Consider the following 22,839-nt stretch of genomic DNA (forward strand, 5'->3'; position numbering starts at 1 on the left):
AATAAAGATAGACTTTTTCTTAAAGGCAACAAATAATCGGGATTTTAATTATGACTAAAATAATCGTGATTATTATTTTTTCAATAATCGAGCAGCCCCATCCCTTGTATTTATGATATTTTTTCGTATGTAAACATAATGTCATATGGAAAAATGTATTGGTTTGTAAGTTGCTCGAATAAAAATTATCATCAAGGTGGGTAAAGTGTCTTGCCCAAGGACACAACAGCAGTGTGCACTTGCGGGATTCGAACCACCGGCCGTGCAGTTACAAGACGACCCGCTCAACTAGCTGCGCCACTGTCACCCAATGAACACAGGCGTTTCCAGCAGTCAAAAATGTGCATTCAAAGTTTTTAACACTCTTTCACAATGTAAGCCCGATGAACCCTGGCATTAGAACTAAGAAATCCATCCATCCACCCAACCATCCGTGTGTCATTTGCCAATTGAATTGAATTGAACTGAATCGTATTCTAATCCCTCTTTCACCATGAACAAATAAAACCTTGACATCTTCACCTCTGCAAACTCTAGTTCATCTTTTCAATCCAGTGCATACAGTCAAACTTAAAGCCCTGACCAGCTGCTCTGCTTTCTCGAGGTGAAGATGGAGAGAGGGGAGAGACACCTTCCCAGTACTCATCGATCGGAGCCTCAGACACATCCGTCTAAGCTGAAAAAAAAAAAAGCACTTCAGCCACTGCGCACAGTCTGACTGCCTGCCCCTGTCCGGCTACATGGGAGCGTCTGTGATGCAGTGTTGGAGGAGCATAGGGCTGGGGGATGGATCTGTTAAAATAAGCTTGAACAACACATGAATGAAAGTCCAAACTCACAACAAACAAGCTGAGAAAATATGAATTCATGCTTCTTTTAACTTAGCTTAAGTTCCACACAAATCCCACACACAATAATAGTCAGAATTATGCCAGTTCACAGTCAAACGAATTAGAGAAAGTATAATTACTGAAGCTTTTGTGGTATAGTCACTCAAACACGGTGAGTGTGCTCTGGTGTGGATTATGGGCGAGTGTCCTGAGATGGCCTGCGCTCTCTCTTTCCCTCTCTGCGTGTCTCTCTCTTTGATGGATTGAGGGTGGACACTGTTTTAAAGCAACACTCATATTTCACAACTAAACAATCGATGCCCTGAAAAAGGAATAAAAAAAAAAGGTGCTTTAAACAAATAGAACAGGAAATAAAGTTCATGACTGCTCGATGTTTCACTCCCAGTCGGAAAATTGGCTCAAGAAAATTGCGGTTTACGTCAAAATGGTAAAAGACTGGAAGTTTCTCATGCCGCAAATCTTGACAGGTTGTAAAGGGTTGAACATTACAGGGAGGTTTTATTGCTTTTACAGGCCAAGGTCAATTAGCCAAATGACAAGCTCTTAAACTTAATAAAGTGTTTATTAAGCTGTAAATTGCGCTTTAACGACAGAACTGACGAACATCGCGGAAAATCTTGGCATAGAGCGCAAGAGTTAAGTTATAATAAATTATGGGGTGTGTAAAGAGGAGTAACTTCACAGTAGACTGTGCACAGTAGAAGGTTGAGTTTATTTTCAGTGGTTGCCATCGTGATCATAGAAAAAAAAAAGGGAGCGTTCGATCCTAACGTATGCAGGCAGTTTGCTAGTCCGGGAGACTTTTCAGAATACGTTAGCCTGCTCAATGTATCTTTCCTATAGCTGTTAGCATTAGTCATCAATTATCACAAATTATGAACAATCCAGATGTTTTCAACTGTCAACCCATCAACCACATTTAGGTCAAAGCCTGGCAAAAAATCCTTAATGAATGTACAGACCTTTTGAGATTTTATTTTAGATACAGATTAGCGTAGTGTCCTCTGAGCTAAATGCTTGAATTCAGTTACGTTTTTGCTTTTTGTGGGTTAGGGTCGGATAGACATCCAGTGGCCACTGAACTTAATTTTATAATATGTTAATGATAAAAACGTACAGGAATGATATAAATGCCATGGAAAGGACAAAACATATTTCCCCATACAATAATAGTAGTCCAGATCACTATGTTTAGATTTCCACTGTTGTGGGATTTCCGTGGAAAGTATGAAAACTATATATTTTTGGAAACCTTATGGTATAAGCAATGAGAAAATCAATATTTCCATTTGCCCTTGTCATTTGGTAAAATTGTGCACCATTTTTCCATTAGAGTAAATGGGGAGTTTTGGTCGTCGCTATGGTAACTCCATGAAACATATGACAAGGGTTTCATTGACTTTTTTCATTGGAACGTCCAAATGGAATTTTCTGCCAAATTTCTTAATTTCTGCTGAACTACATTTTTTACTCCCCATAGAAATGTTATTATCGCTACTGTCACACTTTTTTTTCTTTTTTTTTTACATATCAGAGCAAATGGAAACATCATTTTTTCTGATTGCTTGTTTAATAAAGTTTTAAAAAATGTATACTTTCTACCTTCCAACCCAGTTACACCACAATCCCTCCCCCTACATTGTTCTAACCCTAACATTGAGCCCAACCTTAATCCCTAACCATAGACATGTGTAAAACTACAATATTAACTTAATAAAGTCAACTGAAAAAGCTGCGTATGGTGTGTCATCCAATGAGAATTCACCGGGGCGTGGCTTATGGCATTACTTTGTTGGAAACCAAAATTAGGAAGGATAATTACTGACATCTTTGCGAAACAACAAGAAATTGAACATTTAAGGGGGCAAAGGGGGAAAGCACATCTCTTTCACCTATTACCTTATATACTTTAAAAATGCTAAAATATGGATGTATTTAGCAACAGAGCTGTTCCACTGCTTTTTTCTCCACTTTTTATACTGTTTTTAGCTAATGCTAGTCCATGGAAAATGCTTGGTGTCTAGGATCCCCATGGTAACAGCGAGGATATAAAATGTGTCCACCCTGAACTCCTGAAATAACACATTAAGCAAAGTCTTTTTAGTTTCACACAATGGAAAAACAATCTATCATCAACCCGTTACTTCTGAAGCAACACCTTTACAGCTGTAGTCAGTGTTAATGTTGATCTCTGTTTCAATGTAACACAATAAAACGAAAAGGAAAGGAAACGGCCTATACAGTGAGTATCAAAGAGGCGGCGATGCACTTTCTAACTGAGCTACTTCACCCGTGGAGAAAGTCATTAATTATTCATTTATTTGTTCCAAATGTGCTCTTCAGAGACGACCTGATTATTGCGAACGCCTCTTCCTCAGATTTAAGCAGGAGGGCAGCGTGCATTAGGGCTGACCACAAAGCTATCATCCCAGAATCGAGCTCCGCGACTGAGCCATCTGCCTCGACAAAACCTCCCCCCCACATACACTGGAGCCAGCTGCTACTCCATAACAATATTGCTGATGCTATACATGCAGAAAGTAACAAGTAAAAGTGACACCAGTCTAAATTGGTTTAAAAGTGAAGCAACAGCTCTTCATTCTCAATATGACTTGTCTGTTTTTAAACGAAGTAGGAGCTGTCCATTGTCCTGAAGTTTAGTGCTTAACTTTCGTAAGCAATTGCATTTATTTGAACGTATTGCTTTCTTGTAGGTTGGCAGCGCAAGTCCATCCGAGTTTAGACCAATCTGACAAGGACAAGACAAGACAACATCATTTGCACCACCTCATCCAATCAGAGGACATCATTCTGTGACCTTCTTCTCCAGATAAGTCTGTAAAAACGGCTGAAACCCTCGTGACAATTGCACAGTCGAAAGGCAGAACTTGTCAGGTTGGGTTCTTACCTGTGTAAATGGTAATTGACATTCTTTAAAAAATACTAACAATGATCAGCTACACTGGGAATACCAAGCAAATATGTTTTTAGGCACTTTTTAAAGAGATCCACTAAGCAGAAAGAGCACATGCAGGCCAAGAGGAAGTTTGTGACGAAGTTGAGACGCAGCAGCTCTGAAATTGTTTTTTCTGTGTTTTTAGGTCAGATTGTAACTAAGTAAGCAAATGAAAGTTAAGTAACGCTTGTTTCTGTTTCTGTTTAGTTGCTCTTGTCACGTTGCCTTTTTACTGGTTAACTTCCAGAACCACGACTTTGCATTTACCATAACATTTTCCTATTCGATGTTTGTAGGCTTTATTTGACAGGGCAGTTCAGGGTGAAATGGGTGAAGGCCTGGAAAAGACAGTGCTCTGCCATATGTGCAGCAGCCTTAACCACTAAACTACACTACACATCTGTCTATAGTTTTGCCGTATTCCTGTAGCTCCAGGCACGGAGCTGGGAGCCTGTTTGCCAAACTCAGCCTGGGCCCTTTTCCCCGCTGTTGGTTCAGAGGGAGGTGCGGATCACAAGACGTTTGCACAGCTAACGCAAACACAGTCTTGGCACCGTCAAAGCTTTGGGCCTGTTACCGACGTGATGTCGGCTTCAAAGTGATCAAAAACAACACGTGTTCTGCGGTTTTGGGCCCATTTCAGTCAAGAAACACAAGGCTTTTCATTGTCTTTTTTGAAATAAAGTCGAATCAGGACAACTCAGCGACTGTGTAGGGAAATGCTGTCTGGTTTCAGTAAAAGGGCTTTATGTAGAAATGAAAATGTCATGCATAATACTGGAAAAGGCTGGAGAATTTTATGTCCCGAATTTCCACTTTTGATTTTGATTCAAACAATAAGCAAACAAATAAAACAATTATAAATAAAACAAATAGTTATCTTAAGTTGGAAATGTTGCTCCTGTCATTCGGTTTTCAAATATTTCTATTATATATATAAGACCTGACTTGACCTGAAAACACTGCCTCAGCAATTTCAAGTTTCTGGAATGGAACAAATCTATAGTGTGCAAAATCGTGGGTCAATATCAATCCCGTGTGAGATCAAGTAATGAAAAGAAAGTCAATGCCAATTCAAAAAAAATAACATCTTCCATCAAACCCACATCTTTGTGCAGATCACCGTAGCCCTCAAGTGAAAACTCTGCACCACATTACGGCAGTCGTAGCCTCTCAGGTGAGAATAACAATAGTGCGATGGCTGCCTGAAATGCAACCGCAGCAAAAAGTAAATCTGGGCCATCCTTCTCCCTGACAGTGAACTAGAGCAACATGCAAAAATGAACCGAAAAACCAAGAAGCGGATCATTATTAGTGATGGGGCTAACGGCAGGGGACAATCTGATTCAGGCATAGTAATGGACAGAAACAGATGTCAGCTATGAGAGACTAAACTTAACTTTTTCTTGCAGTACACTCAAATTATTTTTGAGCATACTGTAAAAGGTGGTAGAGATTTAGATATTTTTGGGTTGGTGGAGTTAAAGATGTTTCACTTCTTTCTTCAGAAGCTTCTACCTGCTCTTGAAGTCATAAGTAAGACTGGTGAAACACACAATCCTCAGAGCAGTGGTCAGGGCCATAACCCCACCGACTTTATATATTTGTTCCTTTACATTTTGACTAGTTCGTTGACCAGCGCTTTACAGTAAGGAACCAGTCACCCATTCACACACTCATTCATACACCACTGTACGCAGACACTGGAGGCAACTAGGGTCAAGTGTCTTGCCAAGGACACAACAGCAATGTGCATTTGCGGGAACTGGGATTCAAACCCACCACCTTCCAATCACCCCGCCCCCTTGTATCTATGGCCCTTACTCCTCGCTGTCCTTTCACTTTTTTTTACGTGAAATATTCTTTGTTGGTCTAACACATTGGTAATATTTCCACAAATTCTTTATGGAGAAAAAGATTTCACTCCAACATAACAAACCTTTAGGTACAGAGCTTAATACTGGCATTATAGGGTCAATGTTGCAACATTTATGGAGTTTTTTCTTTTTGTATTAAAGACAGGGACGGCTGGTATCAATGGGGTAGGTGGGCTAAGCCCCTGTCATTTTTTTGACAATTAATTTCCTTTCATAACTAATTGCCTAATGTCATTACTGTGTATAATCATTGTAGTATTATACATCTGATCACGATTTTTACCTCAAGAATAAAAAAAGCTGGTTATGATAAGTTCCAAGAACACACATGAATATGACACAGTGATCAATAGATGGGAGTGCTTAATGTTCCCGCCTCCAGCACATACACGCACATATACTTGGCTCTGGGCCAATCACAGAACACACAAACCACCCTAAAGACTCTTCATTGGTTACTTTCACTTGCATGTGGTCTCTGGAAACACTATGGGAATCTAGCAAACACCTGTGGATTATTCAGATATTCTTTGCTTTGTTCGACTCCTCACAACGGGACTTTTCGCTGGCGACACAAGATGAGTGTGTTTATGGAGTTTTAATGAGGCTAAACAGACGTAAGGACGTGATGCTCCTCAATGCTACGGTTGAGTCCATGTTTACACCACGGTTCACACCTGTCCGGGTACAGCTGTTAGCAGGACTTAACAAATCCTTTTTGCTCTCATTTCTGTTTTCTCGCTTCTAATTTTTTCATCAGTTCGGTCAGTATTTGCTGATATGTGGTAACATATACATGTAAAAAAAAAAAACCCAAACACAGTGGCACAGCCCCACCTAGAGTTTACATCACCAGCCACCGCTGATTAAAGACTTTGCAGCACAGCGACACTGTGACAGAGACACCTGGGTTCAGTTGGAGCCTTGGGCAGTTTGATTCCTGTCAAAACCGTGCTCGTCAAGTGCCTCTAAAAAGCCCCAAAATGCTGCAACTGTCTGGGCACATTTTCCCAAACAATACCCAGGTCGAGATGCTTTATACACAGAACACACAAAAGTATCTTTAGCTCTCTGATAGGGCTAAATAATAAATCACAAGCATATGAAAACATTTGTTGGCAAAAAGAAAGAAAAAAAACATAGTGCAGCGCAGATGACGGCTGCGTTAATGCTTGTTGCCCTATGGGAGTTCAATGACGTAAGCTCACAGCACAAATAGAGTTAGTTATTAACTGGGCTCAGTGCATCCTCTCAGTGTCGTCAGCCCCATTTGACTCCATGGGAAACGGCACAAACAAAACATGCAGTCGTAAAACCAGTTGTGTTCAAGTACAAGCAAACAAACTCAGAACTAAACCAGGACTTAGCCAACAGGACACGTCACAGGGTCTAAACCAGTGGTTCTCAACCGGGATGCTGTCAGGAGTGGACCCACTAAAATACTACGATGGCAAGCCGCGACCCAAATAAGAATTGAATTTCTCAGATATCATGTAAAATACTGTATTTTCCCACATATTAATATTGAATTAACGAATTAACATCAAACAATCCTATAAAGCTGAAATTATCAAAACAACAGTCATATTACAGATCCAGATGTTTCTATACGCTTACAGAAGATAAATATTGAAAGAAATGTTCCACTTTTAGGTCCCGACCCACCAGTTGGTTTAAACCAGCAAGTGAGGGACGCTAAGCCTTTTCCATTGTCACCACACGCACAGCACAATGCCCATCTACTCTTGCTCTGTTGCAATTTGACTTAGTGTTTGCGTCCCAGACCCGGCTCATTTTGTAACCGCCTTCCCTCAGGGACAAAGCGAGCCATGCTGATACTAATGTGATGTGAACCGTTTATAGCTCACTCCAATGGAAATAAAAGTCACACGAAGAATACGGGATGTATTTCCAGTGGATTTAATAGTAAAAGGTTGGTGGACATCAGCACCAGAGACCGAGTAGACAGCAGAGAGAAGTAGCTGAATAGTTCGACTTCAAACACAGCAAGTGCCACTATTTTTGCGGTTGAAATGTAGCTGGGAAGTGTGGTTCATGTGAAGTTTTGGTGAAATAATATTCTGCTGCTTAGAGTGATCTGAGTGGGGCTGTCGACATTACCATAATTCCAGACTATTGAGCCCACCTGAATATAAGCCGCACCAACTCAATTCAGAAAGAAAGAAGAAAAAGTACATACAGTATATAGGCCGCACTTTATAAACTGCAGGTGTCTGTCCATGTTGTAGCTTTGGCCGAGAGTTGAGCGAGGTTACGTGCACGGCGTACGAGCAGCCACACAGACAAGAGTCCCTCCTCTGCTGCTTCATTCTCCTCCGTGCTCGCTTTTCACAAACGTTGCGTTGCATTTTCCATACTTTTACGCAATGAATGGACACCAAACTACTTATTTAGCCCATTGTGAGCAGTTTTCGTGTGATCTGACTATATTGTGTTGATCGATCATAATGGTAATGACAGCAGTGCTCTAAATAATAGTCCTGTTGTTCATTATTGTTGTGTTGATTTTAAATGTGCCTTGTGCTTTTATGGGAGTGTGTGTGCATGTTTTGAGCCTGTCGAAGACGAATTTCTGTCGCCTTCGGGGACAGACATCTCAAGTTTCTAAAAGTTTCTAAACATTTTCAATTGGCCGCCTTGTTGTGTAAGCCATATGGTTCTGGGCGTGTGAAAAAAGTAGCGGCTTATAGTCCGAAAATGACGGTAATTAGTTGTTGGTGCCACTGTTCTGACAGAGAAATCAAAAGGGAGGAGCTACGGTGTTTGTCTGTGTGTATTTCACTCTGTCATTGGCCACTGCTTTCTGTGTGTTCACTTTTGGGACGCTAAAATCACCCACGCTTCTCCTGTGCGTCCAAAATCGGTTGTATGATTTCCTGCGAGTTCCAGTCGTGACCACCCCACACTACCAGACACGACTGTGCAACTGCTTTCGACTAGTGAAGACTCAACTGTAGCAAAATCGGGCAAAAAAATCGTGTAGTGTGTACTGAGTTTAAGGCACATGTGTAATATTCATGTGGACTAATCTGAATCTTGGTATGATTTTGAGTTCACCCCATGCGTTTACATTTTTGTAGAGTGTATCTATCTTAACCTGGCCTTAATCTGATATAATCCAGGTCAAAACCTAAGGCTAAGAAGAGAACTCTGGTGAGCACATGTAATACCTGCTGCACTCATTTCTGTATAATGTCCTTTATGCAAAACACAAGCTGGTGTTCTCTGGGATGCGCACAGTGGGGACGATCCATCATGAAAATTGGAAAATGCACAATAATATGCAACATCTCGTATCGAAGAAGTGTGAACCCCCGAAAATGCTGCTGGAAGCTAAAACCCCACCTATTTTCCGCGAGGCTTGCAACATTTTCTAGCATGTATTAAAACGTCAATTTGTGCAAGAAGCTAAATCACTGAGGCGCATTGCAATAGATAGAAAATATATCTACTGGCAGGAGTCTAAATGATCACTTAAACCGAGCAAACGACCACAGCGTGAAGCCAAGGGAGAGAGTTCAGAGCCCAGACTGGACCCACTCCAGGACAAATCTGGAATACGGAAGACATGATTGAAAAGTAGATTTATGTGACAGGGAATTTCATTAATAAAGACCACAGATAGATCAAGGACATAAAGAGCTCACCCTGGTAAAAGTAGCAGTCGGGACAGCGCTGCAAAAGAGGAGAAACTACACTGCCATTCAGAGCTAATCACCCATCAAGTGCTTTATGGAAACGGGGACAACATTGACTCACCGGACTGTCTTTGCTAATTCATTTGTTTCTAACCAAATCAAGAGAAATTGGCAAGACGTTCAGGAAACCTCCACAGAGTCCAGACATTAACCCCACAACGATAATCTTGATGTGCAGGGGAAGGGTGACCATTGGTGTCACGATTCTGAATTTTTGAGTTATGAATATTGTGAGGAAAAGTAGTGTGATTTCATCGATTATTGACGATGATCAAAATTAAGGACAAACCAGGGGTGCGGGTAAAGAAGATGAAACTCAATTGTATTTCAATATGATTTTAAAAGAAAAGTATGTTTTAGTGATATTCTCCTGTAAAAAGTTTGCATTTAAGAGACACTACAAAAATACTCCAATACTTATACTACAATAAATCTGAGCTTAGTTGATCATTTTTGTAGACAAGAACCAAAGCTTTATGTTGTGTTTTTTCTAAATTTTCTAAATTACTCTCAGCCGCGAGATAAGGCATACTTTGAGTAGACATGAAAAACTTAAGAGGTATCCGACGCTACAAGAGTTGGGAACCACTGCTTTACAGTTCACAAAAGAGACGTACACATTTAAAGGTGCACTATGCAACGTTTTATGTAGGGTAAAAAGTTGATATTTGTGTGTATTTAACCTTGTAGTGACCCAGGGTGTATGAGTGGTCAGCACGGCGCCTTTACTTTCAATCACAGTGGTCTCTAGGCTCAATTGTTTGGGAGGTTTTCTCTGCTGATGGTCCCTCTCACCAGAAAACCTACACTACAATTGATCCTGGAGCGTTGTAGAGACCACTGTGATCGAATGTAAAGGCCCCACTAACCACTCATACAGCCGCTGGGTCACTACAAGGTTAAATACACACAAATATCAACTTTTTTTTCCCACATAAAAAGTTGCATAGTGCACCTTTAAGGGTCGTTTTAATTGAAAATCTATTCAACATTCAGCCTTTGTTATTTTATATCTTTATGCTTTTACTTATTTTACTTTATTAAAAAAAAAAAAAAAACGTAGTAATACTAATCATAATAAAATAAGGATTTTACAAAAATACATAGGCAATAGAATATTGTTATTATGTGCCATATCTAAAGGAAGCAAGCTGGTGTGAATCTTTTCCAAATATTCCCTCTCAACCTTTCTCTGATCTGTGTCTCGTGAATTCACTATAATTGCAAAAGACTTCCTTAACAAATGGACAAACCTATCAGCTGATTTCCTGACGCTCCACAGTTTCACTTTCATTTCTACCATGACATAACAAACGCTGCACATCGTTCTTTTGGGACTCTTCGTTTTGGCTCATGAGACGTAACAATGGTTTACTGTGGGTCCTAAAATGTTAATTCATCTCGATGTCCCTCATTGTGACATTGCAGAAGTTTACTGAAAGCTTGTTGCAAAAAGTAAAAACATTCTAGTGTGTGACCTCTCTTTCGGCCGGGTTGTGTATTTTTCGGAAGCAGAATACTGTAATGTTCGTGCAATATCTTGAAACTTTTCTCCCCAGTCTTCCACCATGTTTTCCGACCTGAGCAGCGCTGCCCTAACCTGATTCCCGATAAGGAAACTTCCACTGCAGCAGTAGCTTTGATGCTCCTGGTCCCACCTCTATGAAGAGAAAGAGCGAGAGAGAGAAGAGAACGTATTGCCTTTGCCTGCAGCTCGATACTGTATTGATCCGGGCGGGAGCGTGTGGGGAGGGAGATGGTATATGCTCTTATTAGCGGCTCCTACATCTTACTGAAGCAGAGACGGGGGTGGGGTCTGGCCTAAAGGACCTAAAGTCAAAACCCCATGATGAGATAAGGAGGTTTCAGACCCCTGTGTGAACGGAGAACGTGCAAAGTGTGAGGGAGGATCAATTGGGGGCGTGTTACAGAGCGGTAATGGTGTTACGACGAGGCAGGCTACATCTGTCTATTGCCCGATCACAGCTCTGTTAACACTGCTTTAGCCAAATCACGTGTTAGTTACCAGAAAGGCTACACATGATATCGCCCTGCATGGTTATTGCAGTGTTAGGTGACGCAATATCCATATCGCAAGAAACCACAGTACGTCGGTCAGGTCTTTCATCTGATCAGATTTTTTTGCTAAGAACAAGCAATGTGAATTTTCATACTTTTGTTAAATTTTAGATACTTTAGTTTTGGGCCTGATTTTATACTATTTAAGTCTTGTTTTGACACAACTCCATCCATCCATCCATTTTCTTCCGCTTTTCCATATCCGGGTCGTGGGGGCACTTGGAGCTGCCCAAATCACATTGCACCAGCCCCTATGGCTCCTCCTGCAGGTGGTGGGTCCACGGCCTCATGATTCTAACCGGGCCTGTTGGTCTCTCATAAGGGGCTTCTGAACCGCTCTTTGTCTGACCCGTCACCTAGAACCTGTTTGCCATGGGAGACCCTACCAGGGGCACGAAGCCCCCGACAACAGAGCTCCCAGGATCATTCAGCCGCTCAAACCCCTCCACCACGTTAAGGTGGCGGTTCCAGGAGGGGTTGACACAACTCAATAAAAAAAAACAAAAAAAAACAAATATAAGGTTTTGTTGATTTTAGTCATTGCAATATTCAAGACAGCTATTGAATATCACATTGCTTCTTTTCAAATCATCTAGGCGTACTCACCGGGAATCAAATAATGTTCCAATAAATGTATGACTATCCCCACAATAAAAAGGAATCTTATACTGTATCAATCAGCCAAATAGGATTCTAAAAGGCCAGTGTATTAGTTTAGCGGTTCATATCTCAGTCTTCTCTTTGGGCCTTTGAACTGAATAATGATATAGTCCTGATCAAAAGTTTAAAGCCAGTTGAAATATGTTAAAAAATGCACATTTTGCACGGTTGGATTATTTTGGGTCTTCCATTTGACCTTTTTATTCCATAACCCTCAGGTCTTACTGCGTCCCCCGTCAGCAGTTATGGCGCTCGAGAGGCCCTGCTTATGCAGCTCAACAACCCAAACACTGTCTAAACAAGAATTATTTCATAATCTATTCAGAAAATTGATTTTTGCACAGATTTGGTCCTTTAAAAGGCGTGTGGTCCTAAACTTTTGAACAACTGCAATATCAGCCTATTTCAGTTTATTTGTTGTTTTCAATTAAAGGTTTATTACAAAATGATTTTATCTCACTCATATTTCTTCTTGAACCGGACTGATAATGAATTGGAAATGTTATCATAGTTACAATATGTGTTCAAAATTAAACTGGATATCCTTTCAAAATAGTGCAGCCTTGGATGGAGTAAACCTTTTTTTTTGCCAAAGATTTCTTTTCTTTTGCAAAAAGCCACATTAGAATGACTAAAGCAAGTAACATAGGAGTGTTTGAGTTAATAAAGACCAAAAAACAGCTCTTTGAAAGATATTTGCACCTCCAATTGGCCGACGGGCGAAGAGTTTCCCGAATGCCCCACTTTTGCCCCTGAATAACACCAACTATCATTGTATCATGTTAACAATGAAAATGGCTTGTGCTTTTGGCATAAAATGGCAAAGAATGTTATCAATAAAATGATTACTGAGCAGAAACACCAGTCTCCAGACCAATCATCTCCTTCACCCATCAACAATTATTTCTGTTTGCCTCAGAAAGTCATAATTTGCAAAAACTCAAGCATGAAATTAGGGGTATATCAACCAAACTTGGGTGTTTACTTTATAGTGGAAATTATAAATGCCACAAAAATAAAAAAAACACAGCCTCTAGAGCAATACATTTTGGAAATTAATAGGGCTCATTCCATCTTTTATTATGCTACTACTGTATTTTGACATCTTCTGTGATAATTGTGTATAAACTACTGCCTCATAAATGAAACAGCGATGGTACAATATGGAGAGAGTAATATTTATTTTAAAATAAACACTTTCCTTCCCGTTCTGCGGCTGCGTCTGTGACTTTTTCTTTAGGATATAAATAACAAATGCCCAGTAGACACACTCCTCCTCTGTGGGAAGTCAAAATGCATCCTGGGAAAAACATGACAACAAGAGCGAGTCGAGTCCAAAACAGAGTGAGAAGTAGTAGTAGTAGTAGTTTTTGTTGTTGTTAGAGACCAAAAAATACAAAGACCCTGCTGTTCGTTGCAATATGAATTCATAAATCCTCTATATGTTCTTCCTCTACCTCAGAATCATTTGCATATGTATTCACTATCCTCCCTCTGCACAGGTCTCATCTCGATGCAGAAACGCAATCTTCAAAACATGTAACATACACTGTGCCCTTTACTCTCTCCTCATCCATCCTAACCATCGCTGTCATGAGGAAAGAGAAGAAAAGCCTCTTCAGCTCTGTTCCCCAGGGTGACTGTCTCTAAACCGTATATCACTGATGATGGATAATCATTGTCTTGCACACCGTATATTATTGGGAAAAAAAGACAAATTGCAGTGTTTTATCGCAATCTCCAATCCTTCAAGCGCAAAGGCTTAATCTCAAGTGCCGACATAAATTCCCTCTCAATTGTTTATGCTAACATTGGAGAAAAAAATAGACCCTTTAGAATATGAGGGGTGTTCATGATTAATTGGTTAATCGATCAATGGCCATCATCAGCTCAACAATTAAAAGAAATGCTAATTATTGATCATTAAAGGGGAAAAAGGAAAAAAAGCAGAGGTGGGAGACTCGAGTTTACACAAAAGTTGAGGCATTTAGTGGCGACTTTACGCAGCCACACAGAGTCCAGTGACAGCGGGATCGAAGGCAGTGCAGAATCGATTCTGAGCAGGGGCGAATCCGAGCATACAGGGGCGGGGCATTACAGGGGAACCACTGACACGACTTGAGGTAACTTGCCGGCGAAAGCAAGACTTGACCTGCTTGACTTGACCCTATGACCAATTGACTTAGACTTGCTTGTGACTTGGACCTTCATGACTTGGACTTGACGTACTTCCACCTCTGGAAAGATGACAACGTACCATCTGAGATCTAATAAACAAGATTAGGCAACAGTTTCCTAAAATATACAAGGCTTAGGGTTAGGGTTAGGGTCAAGCCTCGAATTTGTCCTGGGTTAATCATTAGACTTTTTAGGTTCTGGTAAATGATTATTTCTAGAAAAAAGCAATTCTTAATACAAAATCTACAATGCGATACAGCTGGCGGTGAACAGTTAATTGATCATTCGGTCAGGCAACAAAGAAACGGATCAGAATGAGCAGCGTTCCTATAAAACATTCATGTATTTGCTGTAGTGCAGCAGAATAAACCTGCAAACTATGTGTTCCAGTGAATTCCTTATCATAAAAATCAAATAGTAACTTTTCTCCCCCATTTTATATTGCCCTATTGTTATGACAGCCGGAGCACTTCCAATACCGTCACATTATTGCCGACTCAGCAGTCTGCGGACCGCGGATATTGCACATGTTGATACTGCAACAATGATAAATTTAGCTTATATTGCGCGGCACCACGGGGCCGGGCTGTATCGAAGGCCTGTCTGGCTGAACTGAACGCTGATAATAGGTGAGTTGCGGTGGGTTTTAATGTGTCAACACAGCGTAATATCCTACAGTAATGTCCGGTTCATGCGTGTTAAGTGCATGTCTGTCGATGAGACTTATCTTTAAACCATATCTGATCTAAAACAGGGCTGAATTGTGTAGCGTAGCACTGATACAGACGTCCACAGCCCCAGTAATGACCAGTAATGACCATGACGATGCTTTGTGCTTCTACGTACTTTGACAACAGCAATTGCTAATGCAGTACTTACTTCTGCAGCAATGCTAACATACAGCATTGTGCCAAAATCATGCAGCGATATCGACCTAGGGCCTCGGGTAAGTCCTGACTGTTTTCTGTCTACAGCTTTCGGATGGTTGATGAACATTTTGCAAAACATTGTTACTTGGTTAATCTCGATCAGAAGAAGCTAACAGGCTAATGGGCAAAGCTAATTGTGGGCTAGCGCCACTTTAGCACTATGTACAGCCAAGTTTGAGCGGGAAAAAATATCTCCATCGTGTAATTAGGTTGTGGCACAATGTACAAAGTCCCTCTCTCCCTTTGTCTTTTATCAGCGTAGTATTTACTCTTACTCTACACTGTCTTAGACTTTGTTGGTTAGAAAATACAATATTGATCTAAAACTGCTCCCCATAAGCCTCTTCCACGCCCTCCTCTTGCTCCCCTTCGCTGTGCAGCTGTCACAGTGAAGAGCGGAAAAAAAACATATTCTCTGTGTAACTGTTTCTATGGCTATACAGTCCACAAACATTGCACTATTAAATTTACCTCTAAACCAGGCTCATTCCGGTAAAGCAGCATTATTAAATTTTCCTCACTCCTTCTCCTTCATTTGGAGCCAGGAGACACAGGAGCTTTAGTGACTTCCAGGGCAGGGCGGGGCGAGGCCAGACTGGGGACTTTGATGAGCCCGTTGGGAAATGGCCAAGACTGTGTTCGCTGCAAAGAGGTTTCTGCAAGCCCCCATAGATAGACCAAATAAATCCTGGCACCATTATGTAACAGGATGGAAGCGGAGAGCATCCCGGGACTTTCTCTGGTGTAGCAACATCTCACACCGACCAGATCACCAACCCCCACCACCTACGCATGAAGCTGCTATGGGCTTTCCCCTGTGTTACAGCAAACACAAGCAGCCGATAGCCTCGACCCAACATTGTACAAAACAGGAATAGTTAAAGCACTAGAAATCTGAGTATAATTTGAGCAGTTACAACGGCTAGGATGACAAATATTTACATTTTATATCAAGCTTTTTATATTTGCGTTACAGGGGCCATATGATGTGTTCTAATTGTCTCAACTGCAAACTAAAGGGGCGTCCTCTGGAACTGGGAATACGCTTTTCCATGATGAAAATGCACATTAAGGTTGGCACAAGTCAAAACATGTTGCCCGGCTTCCTCGCTTGAGCAGATTCATTAAAATCCTTCAAATATGACATTTTTAGTTGCTACTTTTATGATTTCATTGTGCGCTCCCATTGTCCTTGGAGTACATTGCAAGACAAATGCCTAACTTTGATGTTTGGCAAATTGACAAGAGCTAAAGATAAATTAATATGATCATTATAAACTCATGAGGCCAGTGTTCTTCCACCTGGCGTAACAACAGTGTTGCTCAGGACAAAGTTGGAATCGTACAAACAATGATGCGCCAGTGCTTACAAGGGTCGCCTCAAAGGGTCACTTAGAGAAAAAAGGGTTCCGGGTTGAGGCGCGTTGTGCTATAAACAACGCTGACTACAATGCTTGCTCTCCACCTTCGCTCTCCTATTCTTTGCAGTAACATCGTGCCCAGTCTCTCAATTTACAAACTCTTTCTCTCACTGTGAGTTAAACACTGTCCATATCCCAAATACATCAATGGGTCCCGCTCTAGCGCCAGTATTAGAGACCAGGTGGACAAATCACCTGCATGTGTCCCCCCCACACACACACACACCCACCGCCACCCACAGTAGCGGAAAATATTCCAGTCTAGTATGGTCTGTATACGGTCTGTGTATGGTTTGCCATCATCTAATATTAGCGATAACTTTGAAAGCTGGTCTATTCACATTTACAAGCACACAACTGAGCATCTTTGCACTTTTGTGTTTAAATACATCAAAGGCACAGTGTGGTGAAGGTGAAGATTTTACATTGCGCCCCCCGTCTGCGCAACAGTCTAGTCTAGTGTTGCGTTGCATTAAGATCGGGCCCTACATCTCAGTAATGAAAGAATTTATAACTGTTATCAAATCATCATCTCATCAAAAAATCCACTGAACTTTTGTGATGACAGAGTGCATTTAGGGCATATTTTCACAAGTGATAGTCATATTTCCATAAAGATGTAATTAACTGGCAACAACATAGTTTAGGACGTCAAATTTCTACAGAATAAAGCAAAAAGAAATCCCACCAGTCCAGCACAGCAGCACAGTGTTTGGATAGATTACTTCAACCTCTCGTCTGTGCCTCGAACACAGACGCTGCAGCCTTATCAATCGTTTATTCTTTCGAAACAGGAAGTGCAGTGGGAGCCATCTGGACATGCTCAGCCTCTGCGGTCATTAGAAACACAACACTCTCTGCCTCTCAGCGCTAATCTGCCCCGAACCATCAGTGCATTAGGCCGGCCATGCGCACCCGGGCAAGGCCACCGCAAAAGTCTACTTAGTCACTTTACAGGTACTGCTCACTGCTCATTTTCACAATTACAGACATTTCCGTTCAGTTGAGGCAGCTTTATTGTCAATTCTACCACACGTGAAGCACATAAAAGCTCAAATTAGTCTAAAATAGTCTTTACAACTTTAATGCCGAGTAGCTTCTTAGCAAAATCTTAATCATGTGCCTTTGGGGGCTGGATATGGGACACAATGAGCCAATGTTGCAAACATAAAGTTAACGTTACAGACTAAAAGTAGAGCAGCAAAAGCGGCAGTTTAGTCCTTATATGGGTTAAAAGGAGGGTTTGTTCGGCCAAATGTAGATTTTACTAACACCAATAAAACATTGATTTATTCACATTCTAAATCTCTTTTTACATGATAGACAAGTTGTTGATTTTGTATGTTTGTTTTGGTTTGCCAGGTCCAATGGCTACACTGTGGAAAATAAGTACGAAATAGTAACAGTTTCATATAGTATTATAATATGGTTAATTTTCCCCCGATTTGAGTTGGTAAGTGAAAAGAAATCTGATAGAAATATATCTCATTGCGATTAAAATTACATTAAATCTCAATTTACTTGAATTACCGTATTTTCCAGAGTATAAATCGCCACAGAGTATAAGTCGCACCAGCCTTGGCAACTGCCGGGCCATGGAGGCGCAACTGCACCGTTGACAAGCCTCTCCCGGCAGCACGTTGTTCAAGCTCCCATAATCAAACTCGTTTCTCTAGCTGTGGCCATCTAACTTTTAGCCCGCGATTAGCGTTTTTTGTTTTCTTCATGGCAGTAAGAGTAAGAGTAATGAATATAGAAGTCGCACCTGAGTATAAGTCGCGCCCCCAGCCAAACTATGATGACTATACTGTGATGGAAAGTAAAGGTGCTATGCTGATCACTCATACAGCCACTGGGTTTTATACTTGGCATGTCAAAATTACTCATTAAAGTGAAATATTCCTAATTTGGCCTTAACCGCCTGATGCTGTTACAAACACAATAGACAGGTCCACTGCGCCTGTTCCTGGCCTCCAGCAGAGAGAGAAAAGCAGCACTCACCCCGTCAGAACCACCACAAAGTCCATGACGTTCCAGCCGTTCCGCAGGTACGAGCCCTTGTGGAAAGCAAAGCCCAGCGCGATGATCTTGATACCGGCCTCGAAACAAAATATTCCAATGAAGTACGGCTCCGTGTCGTCCTGTGGGGGGGGACAAGGAGAGTGCGGTGAGTTACTGCGGGATAAGACACTGTAAATTATTTTTCCCACAAAAAAAAAATATATATATATAACTTGGGCAAACATAATGCAAGATCAAATTTGTGAACCACTGAACCATCATGTGCAGAGTCGCCATGAGATACAGTCAACACTGCGGGCTATTGCCTCATGTAATTGTCTTACACGGTGCAACAATGGCTGTGAATAGACCAGACGGATGCACCTGCTCTTGGCCACCAGCAATGAGTCGAACCCCGCCCTGGACCAACGAAAGACAATCACAACACAATCTCACATAAATGTAGTGCGCAGGAAGGTAAAGGCAAGGTTAAACAAGTCAACACTGCCTAGTTATGGCAAGATTTGAATCATCTATTTGGCGAATTTACTCTGTAACGAGGGCAGAGGAAGAATACTCTAATGAAGTAAAAATTACAGCTAGGGCGAATTTTGAAGCCTGTTCTGGGCACATTTACAGACAATAAAGGGACTATACAGAGTTTAAAAATGTTAAAATTAAGTGTTTTCCTCCCCCTACATGTTCCAACAATGTCCTAAGGTGTAGAATAAGCCCGGATATATTCACCACTACTGCCTCTAAAATCCTGCACTGTCACTCAAAAAGGTGTTAATTCAGGTCCGAAGTGCCGTCATGCACGAGCTTAATATAGAAGCTGCAGATACACGTATGACCTGAGGTGGCAGTAGTGAGTATAAAATGTCTAACTTGCATCTAGCCCCTTTAAACATTAAATGAAATACATAGATAATTGTCTTGTTGACTACATTCTTCCACTTTTGAGCAGCCCTACTGACAGAACTTCAACATAATAATGCTACACACGTTTAAGAAGATGCTGTACGACACCAATGGATCAGCAGCAGGGTCATTAGCACCTTTTTTACTCATGCAGCATCCCCTCTCTCTTGTGTATCAGATTTGGGGCTATGATACAGGTACCGTAATACAAGATATTTCAAATGGTAAATTGAGTGCAACAAAAAGCCCATTTTCCAGCGTGCACTCGCTATTTAGCACCTGCCTTGATAAATGACACCTGAAAGCCAGGACTATAGAAACAGCAATATTGCTTGAGGTGTCCAAATGTATTCCAAAAGCTTGTATAGGTGCTCTTTGCAAAGAGATTCAAATTGCAAAAAAGCAGCAAACCCAGGCAGGAAGGTTGAGGGGCTAAACCAGGACTATACTGAACTAGGAATTAGTCCACACGCAAGTGGCAACCACAGCGCCATTTTTAAACTACAGCATAAACCAATTGCAATAATGAGCTTCTGAATACATCTTTTTGCTGCTGTTTCCGCTATTCCTCTTCTTATGTTGGCTTTGAAATGTCTTGTATGTCTTTGTATTTCTTGGCTTGTTATATGGTCACTGGGCCATCAGAGCACATTTCCCGTTTACATATTGAAATGGCAAATTAAGAACTCTGAACCTTGACTCTTTACAGTGCATTTGTCTTTAGAACAGCACATAAATAATTAACATGCCGCTTGCCTGTTGTTGAGCCTGATCTCACCATCCTACACTTTGACAAAATGTGACAGAAGGCTTTGGAGGCTCAGACATGGTCCTAATCAATGGGCATTATCATCAAGTCTGCCTAGTGTCTATTAGACTAGACTCCGAAAGTGCAGATCAATGGGGCAGGCAGCTGGGAGCCTCTAGCCTGGGGGGAGTGACATTTCATTCTCAAAAAACGAGCCCCCTGTCCCGGTATACCACACAGGTCTTTCAGACTGAACTGAGAGAGTGCTCCTGTCTCTGCCGCACCTGTCTCTGCAGCCTCGTAATGGAAAAGGCTTCACTGACGGAGCGGGGACAGCTCCGAGGGGAAGGGGAGCGTGGGGGCTGGCGGCACAGCGGGGGTAACACGAGGTAACGGCGCCCAGGGACAGAGTGAGGAGCCTGGGATCAGAAGCAGCCGCATGGGGGTCTTCTCCCCCTGCAGGGCTGTGGAGAGACACCCCGGCACGCTAACACAAGTCAGCTTCATTAAAACAAGCCAGCTTCATCAAATGATCGAGCAGAATGCAAGACTGGTGTGATCGAGGGGCGTCAAGGTTTCTAATTTTGGGTTATAATTATAAAGACACTATTTTCACAACATCACAAAAATAAACACATTAAAAATCCAAGCCAGTGATAAAATTTAGTATACTTAGTAACCCAATAAAATGAGCTGGATGTGTAGGTTTCTTTCAAGTCCTCCGGTTTCCCTTACCAGTGACCACTAAAAACATGTACAAAAGGTTGATTTCCAGCCAGGTAATTGTGACCAATAGCCTGGCACTACATCTGGAGATGGGTCCCCGGGCGCCTGCCTATACTGCAGCTGCCCACTGCTCGAACAGGCTGCCCCAGCGGCAATCAGGGACGGGTAATCGACAGGTTTATAGACGTTTCTTTGGCAGAAACAGCTCCTAGTTTTGGAGTTTAGAGACAATGGAAGATTTCTGAGGAAAATATCCTTTTTTTTTTGTTTTAGCGGAGGTTTGTATAAAAGATATCATCGATCAACATGAGGGAAAAAATAGTAAATTCTCCTTTTTTAACCATATTGTCCAGCCCTAATGCACATTTACAAACACCCAAGTGAGCATCATTTCTTTATGTTTTATAATGTTTTGCACTTTTGTTGTGTTATGTTAAAGGCACAGTGTGTAACATTTTACACTCCTGTTGCTTGTAATACAAAACATACCCCTAATAACCAGCTACACACAGAACATGATGATGCAGAAAAAAAGGGGAATTAATGAATATTTAAATCTCATATTTGACAACCTTAAGCCAACATCTCCATGGAGACGAGCTGGAGACGTCCCGTTGTTTGTTCACGCTTTAGCATTATTTTTCTTCTATATACAGGGTGAAAGGTTATGTGGTGTCACACAGTATTTCAAATACATACATTCAGTTGTCCATTGTAGACAAAGAATCTTGAGCCGTCATTTACTTTCTGAAGTTACAAAGTGTTGAATGCTTCGCCGCACATCAAAGAAGCTTCAAAGCCCGCCTGTGGCTGGAGTTCGTTCGTGTCACAGACAAAACTTCTTGGACACGTGAGAGTCATTTTTGACACTTTATTCAACTATTCAAAGTATTACGACGCCTGCCTCAGCGTCTAAACCTACAGCCACCCATTTTGTCTGTGGCCCTTTTGCAGAACAAGAAGCAAAAACATCCACTGGAGCTTCGTGACAACAAAACAACACTCTGCAGCCCCTTCGGAACGATACTATAGCACCGATGTCCGACAGTTAACTTACAACCAAGAGGCTGGGAGAGACAGAAGAGGTTTGTTTTGATGTGGAGCATGGAGAGGATGGACAGATCTTGAACAAGCCCTTTTGGATCACTACATTTATTGTGTTTAAAATGATCGCCAAATACCAGAAAAAGCACCCACCCTAACCCTACCCATCTGCATCAGGAGCAAAGACGCTTCACCGCCTCCAGCTGTGCCGACAACTACACAACATCTTGTAATTGTTGCTCAATACATTTTAAAGTTACCACCGCCAAAAGGGACTAAGCATATGTGTAAATTACAATAATCCATAAACTAATTCGTGTTTGCTTCTGATAACGTGCTGCCCTATAGCAAAATTCATTCATATGCTGCGCGCTCGAGGAACAGAAAACCAGCAAATTCGAGAGCTGTAGGATCGTCAAAACTTTGCCTATGGTGTAAACAGTGCTGTGGATACATAAACACAGCTGGCAAGAAGTCACAGAAACTGAAGGATTAGAAAATATACAGTGACTCACCAATCGTTCCGACATTGGCGTCTTGTCTGAGGCCGGTAGGTGTTGCTCCAGAGCCAGCACGATGCAGTTTGCGATGATAGTAGCCAGGATCATGTACTCAAACGGAGTGGATAGAGGGTTAAGGAAACATGGGAGACAAGATTACAGCAGACATTGAACACATTTACCAGAAAATGTCAAAGCGAATTTAATTTAGCAATGTTCCACTTTGAAT

The 22,839-nt window shown here is 41.5% G+C and overlaps 1 protein-coding gene across 15 annotated transcripts in view; it reads right to left on the minus strand.

Annotated features, from left to right (window-relative positions):
* Positions 1–22,839, minus strand: part of cacna1ba (calcium channel, voltage-dependent, N type, alpha 1B subunit, a) — a 158,254-nt gene that overhangs the window by 131,733 nt on the left and 3,682 nt on the right. For all 15 annotated transcript variants that reach the window (XM_079566661.1, XM_079566657.1, XM_079566659.1 and 12 more), the window contains exons 2-3: positions 22,626–22,731; positions 18,672–18,811 (exon numbers count right to left, since the gene is read on the minus strand). In XM_079566661.1, coding sequence (XP_079422787.1) covers positions 18,672–18,811; positions 22,626–22,731 — 246 coding nt within the window. The remainder of the gene's footprint in view (positions 1–18,671; positions 18,812–22,625; positions 22,732–22,839) is intronic.

Source organism: Gobius niger, assembly GCF_951799975.1.
Source record: "Gobius niger genome assembly, chromosome: 1".
In the NCBI taxonomy this organism is placed as follows: Eukaryota; Metazoa; Chordata; class Actinopteri; order Gobiiformes; family Gobiidae; genus Gobius; species Gobius niger.